Source organism: Mustelus asterias, chromosome 12 (genome assembly GCF_964213995.1).
Source record: "Mustelus asterias chromosome 12, sMusAst1.hap1.1, whole genome shotgun sequence".
NCBI classification, from domain to species: domain Eukaryota; kingdom Metazoa; phylum Chordata; class Chondrichthyes; order Carcharhiniformes; family Triakidae; genus Mustelus; species Mustelus asterias.
In genome coordinates, this window is record NC_135812.1 from 9517303 (window position 1) to 9530682 (window position 13380).

At 44.2% G+C, this 13380-nt stretch overlaps 1 protein-coding gene across 1 annotated transcript in view; it reads right to left on the reverse strand.

Moving 5' to 3' along the window:
- Positions 1-13380, reverse strand: part of LOC144501230 (multidrug and toxin extrusion protein 1-like) — a 52707-nt gene that overhangs the window by 22742 nt on the left and 16585 nt on the right. Inside the window, exons 6-10 of the mRNA XM_078224691.1 lie at positions 13193-13239; positions 7973-8013; positions 5100-5197; positions 4890-4987; positions 2116-2229 (exon numbers count right to left, since the gene is read on the reverse strand). Coding sequence (XP_078080817.1) covers positions 2116-2229; positions 4890-4987; positions 5100-5197; positions 7973-8013; positions 13193-13239 — 398 coding nt within the window. The remainder of the gene's footprint in view (positions 1-2115; positions 2230-4889; positions 4988-5099; positions 5198-7972; positions 8014-13192; positions 13240-13380) is intronic.

The window sequence follows — 13380 nt, forward strand, 5'->3', positions numbered from 1 at the left end:
CCCTCATTCTTCTGAATTCCAATGAGTATAGTCCCAGTCTACTCAGTCTCTCCTCATAAGCCAACCCTTTCAACTCCGGAATCAACCTAGTGAATCTCCTCTGCACCCCCTCCAGTGCCAATATATCCTTTCTCAAGTAAGGAGACCAAAACTGTACAAAGTACTCCAGGTGTGGCCTCACCAGCACCTTATACAGCTGCAACATAACCTCGCTGTTTTTAAACTCCATCCCTCTAGCAATGAAAGACAAAATTCCATTTGCCTTCTTAATTATCTGCTGCACCTGCAAACCAACTCCTTGAGATTCCTGCACAAGGACACCCAGGTTCCTCTGCACAGCAGCATGCTGCAATTTTTTACCATTTAAATAATAGTCCATTTTGCTGTTATTCCTACCAAAATGGATGACCTCACATTACCAACATTGTACTCCATCTGCCAGACCCTCGCCCACTCACTTAGACTATCTATATCCCTTTGCAGACTTTCAGTGTCCTCTGCACACTTTGCTCTTCCACCCATCTTAGTGTCATCTGCAAATTTTGACACACTACACTTGGTTCCCAACTCCAAATCATCGATGTAAATCATAAACAATTGCGGTCCCAACTCTGATCCCAGAGGCACACCACTAGTCACTGATTGCCAACCAGAAAAACACCCATTTACCCCCACTCTTTGCTTTCTGTTAGTTAACCAATCCTCTATCCATGCTAATTCATTACCCGTAACACCGTGCACCTTTATCTTATGTAGCAGTCTTTGGTGCGGCACCTTGTCAAATGCCTTCTGGAAATCCAGATACACCACATCCACAGGTTCCCCATTGTCCACTGCACACGTAATGTTCTCAAAGAATTCCACCAAATTAGTCAAACATGACCTTCCCTTCATGAACCCATGCTGTGCCTTCCCAATGGGACAATTTATATCCAGATATCTCGCTCTTTCTTCCTTGATGATTGATTCAAGCATTTTCCCTACTACAGAAGTTAATCCTAGTGTCAGGGTGTTAGCAAGGTAATTACGTGGGGTTACAGGAATAGGGCTTGGGTGGGATTGTTGTTGGCGCAGATTCGGTGGGATCTTTCCGAATTATCACAACAATGGGAGAACCGGCCTTAAGCCAGGCTCCAGACAGTCTAGGGAGGTCATAGTCTTCAGTAAAACATGATTACCTAGCAGGGGCGGGGGCGGGATGGGGGGGGAGCGGGGAAGCAATTAACACACCATTGTAGATTGATTGGGCAAATACAATGCTTTGACATTATAATCGGGTAAAGGGAACTGTCCAGAGAAATAATTAACAGAGATACGTTGAACAATGTAGTTTGCAAAATGAGATTAGAAGAGCCATCTTGTATCCAACTCGAGGAATTAATATGCTAATGTAAACCTTTGCGACTCGATAAAGTATAATAACCTGTACGAATCTACGATGAGCAGAGTGAACTCGCAGGCAACCTGAGATTTCAGGCTGGAATTCATCTCTGCCCCGTGTGCGTGGAATAAAAACTTTTCTTGAAGTTCGACATGGTGTCCAAGGCTCGGCTAGTTTTATTTCCCTCCTGTTCACAGCAATGTGGTTGACTCTTAAATACCCCATGAAATGAAGGGCAGTGAGGGATAGACAATAAATGCTGGCCCAGCCAGTGATACTCACACTCCATAAATGAGGGTTTTTAAAAAATTAGCGTGGGCCTCTGGCTTAGAATCCTGCAGTGCAGAAGGAGGCCATTCAGCCCATCGAGTCTACACCGACCACAATCCCACCCAGGCCCTATTCCCGTAACTCCATGCATTTACCCTGCTAGTCCCCCTGATACTAAGGGTCAATTTAGCATGGGCAATCCACCTAACCCACACATCTTTGGTTGTGGGAGGAAACTGGAGCACCCGGAGGAAACCCACGCAGACACAGGGAGAACGTGCAGACTCCGCACAGACAGTGACTCGAGACCAGAATCGAACCCGGGTCTATGGTGCTGTGAGGTAGCAGTGCTAACCATTGTGCCACCGTGCCGCCCTACTGGTTCAGTAACATTTCCACAATGATACCAGGCTACGTACATTGTGGAATCTGTGTCTTTCTTAGCAGAGAGGAAGTTTATTTACCTACGAGGAACGTTCCAATGTGAAATGTCCACCATTCAATACACAACATAAACATGCTAGGAATTGCCAGCCGTATAAAGTGGCCCCACTCCTGCAGGCACTCAGTGGACCATCCTACACAAAAAAACAATGGAGTTACTAACGCAGTATAAAACATGTCTGGGAAACACGTAAGGAGAAAGGAAAGTGAGACTGGCAGATAAATATTCATATCATCTAGCTAGTTTCATCTTTCAAACCGCCCCTTTTACCAAGAACCATTTTACCTCCATTGACTCTGCCTTCACTTCCCACTGCCTCAGAAAAGCAGCCGGCATAATCAAGGACCCCACGCACCCCGGACATTCTCTCTTCCATCTTCTTCCGTTGGGAAAAAGATACAAAAGTCTGAGATCACGTACCAATCAACTCAAGAACAGCTTCTTCCCTGCTGCCGTCAGACTTTTGAATGGACCTATCTTGCATTAAGTTGATCTTTCTCTACACCCTAGCTATAACTGTAACACTACATTCTGCACTCTCTCCTTTCCTTCTCTGTGAACTGTATGCTCTGTCTGTATAGCGCGCAAGAAACAATACTTTTCACTGTATCCCAATATATGTGACAATAATAAATCAAATCAAACCAAATTAACCTGAACATCTTTGGAGGAAACCGGAGCACCCGGAGGAAACTCTCGCAGACACAGGGAGCACGTGCAGACTCCACACAGAGTGTCACCCAAGGCCGGAATCGAGCCCGGGACCGTGACACCGTGAGGCAGCAGTGTTAACCACTGTGCCGCCCTTGCTTACGCTTCCAATACCCAATAATAACAACACTACATTCTGCACCCTCTCTCCGTCTCTATGAACGGTATGCTTTGTCAGTATAGTGCGCAAGAAACAATACTTTTCACTGTATACTAACACATGTGACAATAATAAATCAAATCCAAATCAATCTGTTCATCTCCTCTCAGATAGAACGGTGCCCGAGGCGCTGGCCAACAAAGTCAGGGACGTCCCAGAGGCTGAATGCTTGCTATTGCACCCTTGGTTCTGATCCAGAAACTTGACTCTTCCAGTGTTAAGACTCCAGTTCAGCAGTGACTCCCAGAGGGGTACTTTACTGAACTGGGTAGCTAAGCTGGCATAGGGCCCTGAACGCCAAACATCGCCTGCTCAGCTTGGGTCTCTCAATTTCCCGATGTGTTTTGTTTTCGGAAAAGCGATGGGGGCAGATTAAGCGGAGCAGGAGCACATTTCCCCAGTTGTACACCCGTTACGAAAGCGCACAAATCAAGGATATCTCAATCAAACCGTCAGTGGCAACTTGCAGAAACTGGTGGGGGAAGATTTGCTTTTATAAAAAGGGTCGCCAGTCAATCAACATCTCGTGTTGTTCAGCCAGGAAATGAAGAGCTGTACTTTAGGCAAATGTTGACATTGGCCTTCGGTGGCCGGCTGTATCAAGGGCCAGGGATCGCTAGTTTTCTCTTCCCTTTAAGCATTAATGCTGCCCAACTCACCCCCAGTATTCTCACTTCCACCTTCTTCCATTGGGAAAAAGGTATAAAAGTCTGAGGTCACGTACCAACCGACTCAAGAACAACTTCTTCCCTGCTGCCACCAGACTGTTGAATGGACTTGCCATATATTGGGTTGTTCTTTCTCTACACCCTAGCTATGACTGTAACTACATTCTACACACTCTCATTTCCCTCTCCCCTATGAACTCTATGAACCGTATGCTTTGTCTGTATAGCGCGCAAGAAACAATACTTTTCACTGGATCCCAATGCATGTGACAATAATAAATCAAATCAAGTCAAAATAATGTTCGGGGTGATTCTGCAGTTTGTGCAAAGCTGTACTCAGAGGAAATGCCCTGTGAAAAATCCTAGCAGAGCTGCGTAGGTTGGGTTATGTGAGGGCACATTTGCCTTGCCTGTGGTCACAACCTGTTGACTGTCTAGATGCACTCTGAGCATGGCCAATTGCATAAGAGTCTGGGGATGTGGCATAGCATGGACCAGAAAAGGGGGAGAGGGGGGAACAGAGAGAAAAGAAAGAAGCAAATCAATAAAGGAGGACCTTCAAAACAACTGTGTATTTCACACGGAGAGGGGATTGAATCAGAAAACATACCGTCCAGTTTTTCCTCCCATCTATTTCATTGGAAAAGAGACTGGGATGAAGTGCAGACAGGGCAAAATACAAATAGTTACATCTCAGCAGCACTGAAACAGTCAAATCCCAGGTGGGATCGCTCCAAGGTTACAACAACCACATGAGAATTGATATCACTTATCAAGGCTCCAAAAAGTCTGAGGAACCACTATGCCTCTGAAAACTTAATCAAATATCCAGGAGATGGGACAATAAACACCTCATCGAAATCAGTTTGACAAACACAACACTTTGATATTGAAAACAGGTAGACAGGAGATGTTCAGAAAATGATTAAAACTAAAGCACACAAGACAATGGAACTGTATAATTTAATCAAAAACAGAACTGTAACCAATTCAAAGTAACAATATGATGTAAATGTAACACTTTGTAATGTAAAGAAAGGGGTATAAGAATCTGTAAGAACCAATGCTCAGTAGAGTAGCTCAGAAGCAAGCTGGAGTTACAGCCATGAGTTCTGCTCTCCCTCATGCATGTTGAATAAAGCCATTTTTGTTGAAGTTTTACTGGGGCTCGGAAGACTCCGTTTGCACAGTTCCTCCTACATTGTCCATTTCACATCATTGGCCAGAGTGTAAATGAGCCTCCCTGAAACCTACCTGCCCAGGTGTTAACATGCAGCTTTTTCCATCGGATATATCCAAACAGGAGAATAGCTTGACAGTACTGAGAGGCAACATTGGCAGCAGCCGAGCCCCTGGGAAACAAGTTTGCAGATTAAAGGCAGCTTCAAATAAAGTCTGGATCATCGTTCAGGCAAAGATTCATTTCTCAGTTTCTCCTAAAAATTAAATCCGTTTCTTACTTACGGCACTCCCAGGTTCAGCACATAGAGCAAGAGATAATTGATGACAGCATTGAGGATGTTGGCGATGAAACCAGTGAGAATCTGAGGCATGATGATCCCCTGAGGTGGGAAGAAAGCAATAAAGTCATTCCTGGAATCACCCTTCAATAAACCAATGATGGTGCCAGAATAGGGTACAACTGTTCTCCCAATGTCCATGTTTGGGGTGCAATGTGTCCTCAATCGAGGAGGAACCCTCTCCCCTCAGTTCATAGAATCATAGAATTCCTACATGCAGAAGGAGGCCATTCGGCCCATTGAGTCTACACCAACACTCTCTTACCGAGTACCTTACCCAGGCCTGATTGCCCACCCAATCCCCGTAAACCTGTACATTCACCATGGCTAATCAATCTAACCCACACATCTTTCCACAGCAGAGTGGAAGTGAATTTGTGGTACACCTTTATTACAGTGACAGCAGCTTTGCCTTGGGTAATATTACTGGATTTTTATAGTTAAGCATCTGAAAGGGAGTGTTGCCTGGAAGGTGTCTAACTTTGGGTCTGACCAAGTAGATTCTATTTTGGGGCAGGGGGTATATTTTAAGACAATTTTAACTGTGTAACTATAATCTTGTATGCTTAAATCTTATTTTCTTCTTGTTAATAAACCTTTGAATTTTTAAAATCTAATCAGAGTGTTTCTGGGGTTTTACACTGCTGTGATAGGTAGGTTTCTTCTCATTTGCAGAGTGCAAAAAAGGGGGCTATGACCTCTGAGGCAAGTTTCCCACTGGGTTTTGGCCTTTTCAGCAATTAACATCTCCCATGGTCATAACAACATCTGATCAAATACATCATGGGAGTTCCACCCTGTGCACGTTCCCTCCTGTCCCACATCATCCTCACTTGGACAGGAGTAGCTGGTCTTCATTGTCCTGGGTCAATGCCTGAAATTTCCTGTCTAACACCATCAAGAGAGCAGCAGCACTACAAGGACCACAGTGTTTCAAGTAGGCTAAGGATGAGCAAAAATGCAGCTCTGACAGGGTTATATATTTAAGAAGTTGTATGATTGCTTTAAGAACAGGTCATGTGAGTTGATAGTGTTGGCATATGGGGTGTCTCAGAGGTTCCTGCTTTTAGTTTCAGTTTGTATTCTGTACGGGCAACGTCTCTTTCAATAAACCTGTTGTGTGCTACTTTGAATCTACGTGTGCAAACCACATCTTTTCTTTTTGTTTAAAATCCACAACATGGTTAGGACATTGCAGCCAGCACTGCTCACATCCTGAGGACAGACTGATGGAAGGACAGACATCACCCCGCTGGGGGGAATCGAGAGTCGAAATACTAACACCAAGATACTGCCTCCTAGCATTCAGCTAGAGAGTGATAAAAATAACAAGACACTAACGTGGGAAATTTCTAACCAGTTAATAAGGTTTTTAAACAGAATACGTTAAGGCACTCACAGGGCTACCAGTGAAGAGTTAAATGACTCTTGAAACAAGTTAATAAGCTATGTGAATGCAGTAAGAGAATAAAACAAGTAATTATGATTTTGAAACATATAAACTGATGTTTTAAAGTATTATATGAATCATTGTTGCTTCAGCTGAAAGCAGGTTACTGCAAGGCATGATGGTAAAGGCGAATAATTCAGAGCCAAAGGCCTGGGAACCTCGTAATTAGCTAAATTCATAGCAGTAAGTTTCTAATGCGGGAACACATATTGCAACATTAATAAGCAGGAGTATTCATTTTTAGACTCAAGATAAGGATGTGCCCAGACGCGGGATCATGTATTTATCCAGTTTGTCAATGATTCATCCACTTTGACCCTTGCAGTGAGCATCTAAGGTAACCAGGCAACAGCGAAGTGACTTTAGCCAAGATGGGAGTTAGCATCCGGATTTAATGGACAAATAAGATATCATTTTCACATTCACCATCTTGGTGACTACCACCTGCCCAACGTAGAAGCCATTTGATTTCATCCTTTTGATTTCATGACATGGGAATTGGGCGGGTTCTACATTGACGATCGACTCCACCAGATTACTGTCCAGGCAGGGAATGTGGAAATGGCAATGACTTTAAAGAGGCTCTTAATGCTGATCTCTCAGGATACGAACTCCCAAATTAAGGCAGTATTGGCTTGTCCAATCAGGGTGCCATGCATGTGTACATAATGTGAAGTGTCAGGGCTACTGGAACTCTGAGTTTATCCTCTGGATGAGGAAGTACCTGTCTGAGTGTTGCTCACTATGTAAATAAATCTAAATGTGGCGAAGGAACGCTGGCCTTAGAGGAGTTATTTCAGGAATGAACTCCACTTGATCCCTTAGGGCTGAGAATTAGTTTCAATTTTTGTCACAAGGTGAAGAGCACAGAAGGGAAAACTAGATTGAACAATGGGGATGGGGGAAAGTGAGAAGAATAGAAGGAAATGTGAATCCGTTTACATGGAGAAGGTTGGGAAAAGGCTTGTGTTGAGTGCAAGCTCGACATATTGGGCCAGTTTCTACATTATAAATTCTCTGTAATTGTAGCCACTTTTCCAAACCACCTCCTGAAACAGCTTGAATCATCTGCCCAATTATGATTAACCATCAAAATTAGGAAAACAGAAATAGTGAAACATAGAAGATAGGAGCAGGAGGAGGCCATTCGGCCCTTCGAGCCTGCTCCACCATTCATCATCATCATGGCTGATCATCCAACTCAATAGCCTAATCCTGCTTTCTCCCTAGAACCTTTGATCCTATTTGCCCCAAGTGCTATATTTAGCCGCGTAGAAAGTAAATAAAAGCAAAGACATCCAAATTATATCTCAGTGCAATAACAATAAAAGTAATTTAATGCACACTCCAAGCTTCAGTGACTTTACCTGATTCAGAAGGTATCTGATCTCTAACGCATAAAGGAATGCTGCCTAAGAAAGAATATTGAAAATAGTTACCAACCTGCACTGCAATAGTAAAGAGATGTACACATACTTCCTTTAAAAATCTGAGCCAGGTTTGGTTGGGGGTTATGGTCAATGAGTTGGTAGACGACTTGTCCAGGTCCAGTACGGCCCAATCTATTGCTGCTTTTGTTTTATTCATTCGTGGACATGTGCATTGCTGGCTGGCCAGCGTTTGTTGTCCATCCCTAGTTGCCTTGAACTGAGTGGCTTTCTAGGCCATTTCAGAGGGCAGTTGAGAGTCAACCACATTGCTGTGGCTCTGGAGTCACATGCAGGCCAGACCAGGTAAGGACGGCAGATTTCCTTCCCTAAAGGGCATTAGTGAACCAGATGGGTTTTTCCAACAGTCGACAATTATTTCATGATCAAGAGTAGATTCTTAATTCCAGATAATTTTTTTATTGAATTCAAATTCCACCATCTGCCGTGGCGGGATTCAAACTCGGATCTGCAGAATATTAGCTGAGTTTCTGGATTAATAGTCTAATGATAATACCACTAGGCCATCGCTTAGAACTCGAAAAGTCTAAACGTTGCATAACTTTGCCAGTTGATAGCTCGTTATTTCTGAGTCCCAATCCTAAAACCTGAATGCAAAAATGTCCATGTGCAGGATCGAGGGGATGCTGCACTGTCTGATGTGCCAATGTCGAGGTCCCTTATGCTGGAGTTGGTTGCTAAAGATCCCATGGCACAGGTTTGACAAGTCCTCCCTGGTGTTCTAGCCAACATTTATGCCTTGGTCAATATCATTTTTAAAAATCCAGATAATCTGATCATTTATCACATTACCCCTTGTGAGAGCTTGCTGAGTACAAATTGACTGCTGTGTTTCCCACATTTTAAAAGAGGAACTGCATTTCAAAAGTACTTCACTCTCCATCAAATGTTTTGGATGTTCTGAGATCATGAAAGGCCATGTAAATGCATGTCTCTCTTTCTAGATTGGAGGGTGTCAAGGGGCTCACTAATAAGTGTGTCAAGCTATTTGTTATGAAGTCAACTCAGAGAGCTGAGGGTTGGGCAGAGATAACGGCCGGAATTCTCCCATCCTACCCGCCACTGGAATTTTACTGGGCGGGTTGTAGACAATGTGAAACCCCATTGACAGTCGGGAGGGAATTTCCTCCCATTATGTGTGACACTGTTCCGGACCTCAGCAATCCAGGATCATGGAGGTTAAGATATGAACCAAATGTGATGGCCAGTTATTTATGACAGAAGTTGGGTGTGTGTGAACATTGGATGTGGCAGGGATAGGTTAACCCGTGATGCTCTTCATGAGCATGCTAACACTTCTTTTTACTCTCACTCTGTGCACATCACAAGGATATGAGAAGCGGTTGAAGAGTCTGGGTCTATACTCGATGGAGTTTAGAAGGATGAGGGGGGGGTCTAATTGAAACTTATAGAACATTGAGAGGCCTAGATGGAGTGGACGTGGAGAGGATGTTCCCACGAGTGGAAGAGAGTAGAACTCGACGGCACAACCTCAGAGTGAAGGGACACTTCTTTAAAGCAGATGAGGAGGAATTTCTACAGCCAGAGGGTGGTGAATCTGTGGAAGTCATTGCCACAGAAGTCTGTGGAGGCCGGGTCATTGAGTGTATTTAAGACAGAGATAGATAGGTTCTTGATCAATAAGGGGATCAGAGGTTATGGGGAAAAGGCAGGAGAATGGGGATTCAGCTACACTGGGCAAACCAATTTTTTTATAGACAGTGACAAACTGGATGGCATTGCCAGTACAACACCCTGCATTATTCTGTCTTGACTGATTTGGATTTGCATGTGGAAGTTATAGACAAGACAGAATAGTGCAGGGTGTTGTATTTGCAATGCCATCCAGTTTGTCACTGCCTACCCTCAATTGGACAAGGACAATGTGGAATAATGATTTGGACAAAAACAGGGTTAGAATATTTCTCCCCACAATGTGATTTATCACATGGACACAATCTTTGAACCTGTCGTGTTTTGACTTCAAAATAGAACCTTCAGATTTTCTGATGCAGCTTTCGTAACATTTCAAATATGATTGATTTTAATGCAATTGGAGATGTAACGTGTAGTTTTCATAATAAAAGAGATGATCTTGTAAGAAGGTGAAGAATATTTGCTGCTATAATCCATGGAATGCATTCAAGATATCTTTCTAGACTAGCATTTCAGAGAAGCAACCAGCGGACAGGTTGTTTCAGATCTGGCTTTGGGGAATAGGAAAGTCTCTGGGGAAGACTGATCATAATAAGATAGAATTTAATACTGAGTTTGAGAGTGATTTAGTTAAGTACAAAATTTAGGTCCTAAATAAAAGTAATGGTACTTTTGAGAGTGGTGGGTGCCTGGAACTCACTGCCGGGGGAGGTAGTGGAAGCAGATACGAAAGTGACTTTTAAGGGGCGTTTGGACAAATACATGAATAGGATGGGAATAGAGGGATATGGTCCCCGGAAGGGTAGGGGGTTTTAGTTAAGTCGGGCAGCATGGTCGGTGCAGGCTTGGAGGGCCGAAGGGCCTGTTCCTGTGCTGTAATTTTCTTTGTTCTTTGGTAAGTATGAGGGGGGAGTAGGCTAAGTTAGATTTGGAAACTAATTTAAAAGATATGGCTCGAGGTAGACAAATATTTAAAGAATAAATTCAGGAGTATAGTGAAGGTTTACCAGGCTGATTCCTGGGATGGCACGTCTGTCATATGAGAATCATTGAATCCCTACAGTACAAAAGGAAGCCATTGGGCCTGAACCGATCACATCCCACCCAGGCCCCATTCCCGTAACCCCATATATTTACCCTACTAATCCTCCTGACACTGGGGGCAATTTAGCATGACCAATCAACCTAACCTGCACCTCTTTGGAGTGTGGGAGGAAACCGGAACACCCGGAGCAAACCCACACAGACACAGGGAGAACGTGCAAACTCCACACAGACAGTGACCAGAATTGAACCTGGGTCCCTAGTGCTGTGAGGCAGCAGTGCTAAACACTGTGCCACCATGCCACCCAAGCCCACGAGGAGAGACTAAGTGGGTTAGGATTATGTTCACTGGGGTTTAGAAGAGTGAGAGGGGATCTCATAGAAACTTATAAAATTCTAACAGGGTTGGACAGGGTAGATGCAGAAAGAATGTTCCCAATGGTGAGGGAGTCCAGAAATAAGGGTCATAGTTTGAGGATAAGTCTTTTAGGACTGTGGTGAGGAGAAATTTCTTCACCCAGTGGGTGGTGAATGTGTGGAATTCACTACCATAGAAAGTACTTGAAGCTAAAATGTTGTCTGATTTCAGGAAGAAATTTGATATAGCTCTTGGAGCTAAAGGGATTAAGGGATATGGGAGGAAGAAGGGAATCAGGATATTGAATTTGATGATCAGCCATGATCAAAATGAATGGCGGAGCAGGCTCGAAGGGCCGAATGGCCTCCTCCTGCTTCTAGTTTCTATGTTTCTAAAATTCACAATTGATTATATATTCCTATAAAGAATGAACCCTTATGGGAAAATGTGAAAAACAAGAAAGCTTAGAGTAGGTGTTAAAGTCAGAGGCTTCCTGGGCATGGGAAAACTGAGAAATCCTAAACACAGACCGGGATTTTCCAGCAGCAGGATGCAGTGAGCCGTTGACTGTTAGCAGGTCTTCTGGTCCCGTCAAAGTCTACGGGCTTTAGCGTGGCTCGCCCTCCCTGGTGCCCGGGAATGTGCTATCAGGGGGTTGACTTTGACGGGATCAGAGGATCCCGCTGTGGGGAAGGACGGAAATCCTACCCAGTGTTGAATGGGATTTGAGACAGCGCATGGTGACACGTATGTGCTGAGAGTGATACTGAGACAGTTCGTTGTAGTGTGCATTCAAAGTGAAATTCATTGTTTCCATTGATATACCATTTGTCTGCTAATGCATGTTGATGCGCTATTCAGACACGAGGCTTGAAGCTCAGTAAATGAAAGGCTTTTATTTACTGTAACGAAGCTACCAGAACTTATATACACTATCCCAGACTGAAGGGGTCCCGGCCAGAGCAGGGACTCTTATACCTCTCCCAGGAGGCGGAGCCCGACTGGGATGTGCCACAACACTACAGTACAAAGGTGTAACAACCCCACCCTAACCCCAACAGCAACAATAGCACAATCCAACAGTAACATATGTACATCCTTGTAGTACTGGCCAGCCCCTGGCTCAGCACTATCCTGTGGGAACCAACGATGGTTCACCACACATGTTTAATTTATACCCTTTTGGGTTTGACTGATACAGTAAAAGATTTAAAAAGTGAAATCTTTAAGGGGTTTCATTTATTTTAATGTTGTTAGCCTCTCTGGGGATCGTAACAGCTCACATATCATAGAATCATAGAATCTCTACAGCACAGAAGGAGGCCATTCAGCCCATCGAGTCTGCACTGACTCACCGAAAAAGGATCTTATCCAGGCCCTAACCCTGTCAGGCCCTAACCCTGTCAGGCCCTAACCCTGTCACCTTGCACAACCCCGCTAACCTACACACCTTGAAACAGTAAGGAGCAATTTATAGAATCATAGAATCCCTACAGTGCAGAAGAAGACCATTGAGCCTGCAATGACAACAATCCCCCCCCCAGGCCCTATCCTTGTAATCCCTCATATTTACCCTACTAATTCCCTGACACTAAGGGCAATTTCGCATGGTCAAGCAACCTAACCCGCACATTTTTGGACTGTGAGAAGAAACCGGAGCAACCAGAGGAAACCCACGCAGACACGGGGAGAATGTGCAGACTCCAAACAGACAGTCACCCAAGGCCAGAATTGAACCCGGGTCCCTGGCACTGTGAGGGAGCGGTGCTAACCACTAGGTCACCGTGCCACATATGGAGAACAGTGACATGGGTGAGGTATTAGAGCTCTAATGGCACCTGTCTTTTAATCGTTCGAGGCTTGTTCTGTTAACTAGCCACGTGGCACCAAGTCATTAGGGCTCCCAGTTAAGTTCAGCTGTGGAGACCATCCTGATAAGGTTGGCCAGATGGATTGATCCAATTAATCAAAGGTGGATCCACTGACTGGACTCATTTGGTCTGTCTGCATTTCAGGCAATGACTGACTTTTGTTGTCTAACGACCTATCTGCACCTGTGTTTGCCACAGATAATAAATTACTCACGGGAAGGCCAGGAATGAATATCGTCACATAGAGTTGTGTTGACCTGCAAGAAAGATAGAAGATGTTGGTAGCAGTGGGGAAATCATAACATCTGCAATGAAAGGTAAACTCAAACTGAGGGAACGAATCATGCAGCATTAGTGAAGCAAAAACATACTACATACTACGCCACCGCAATGAAGGC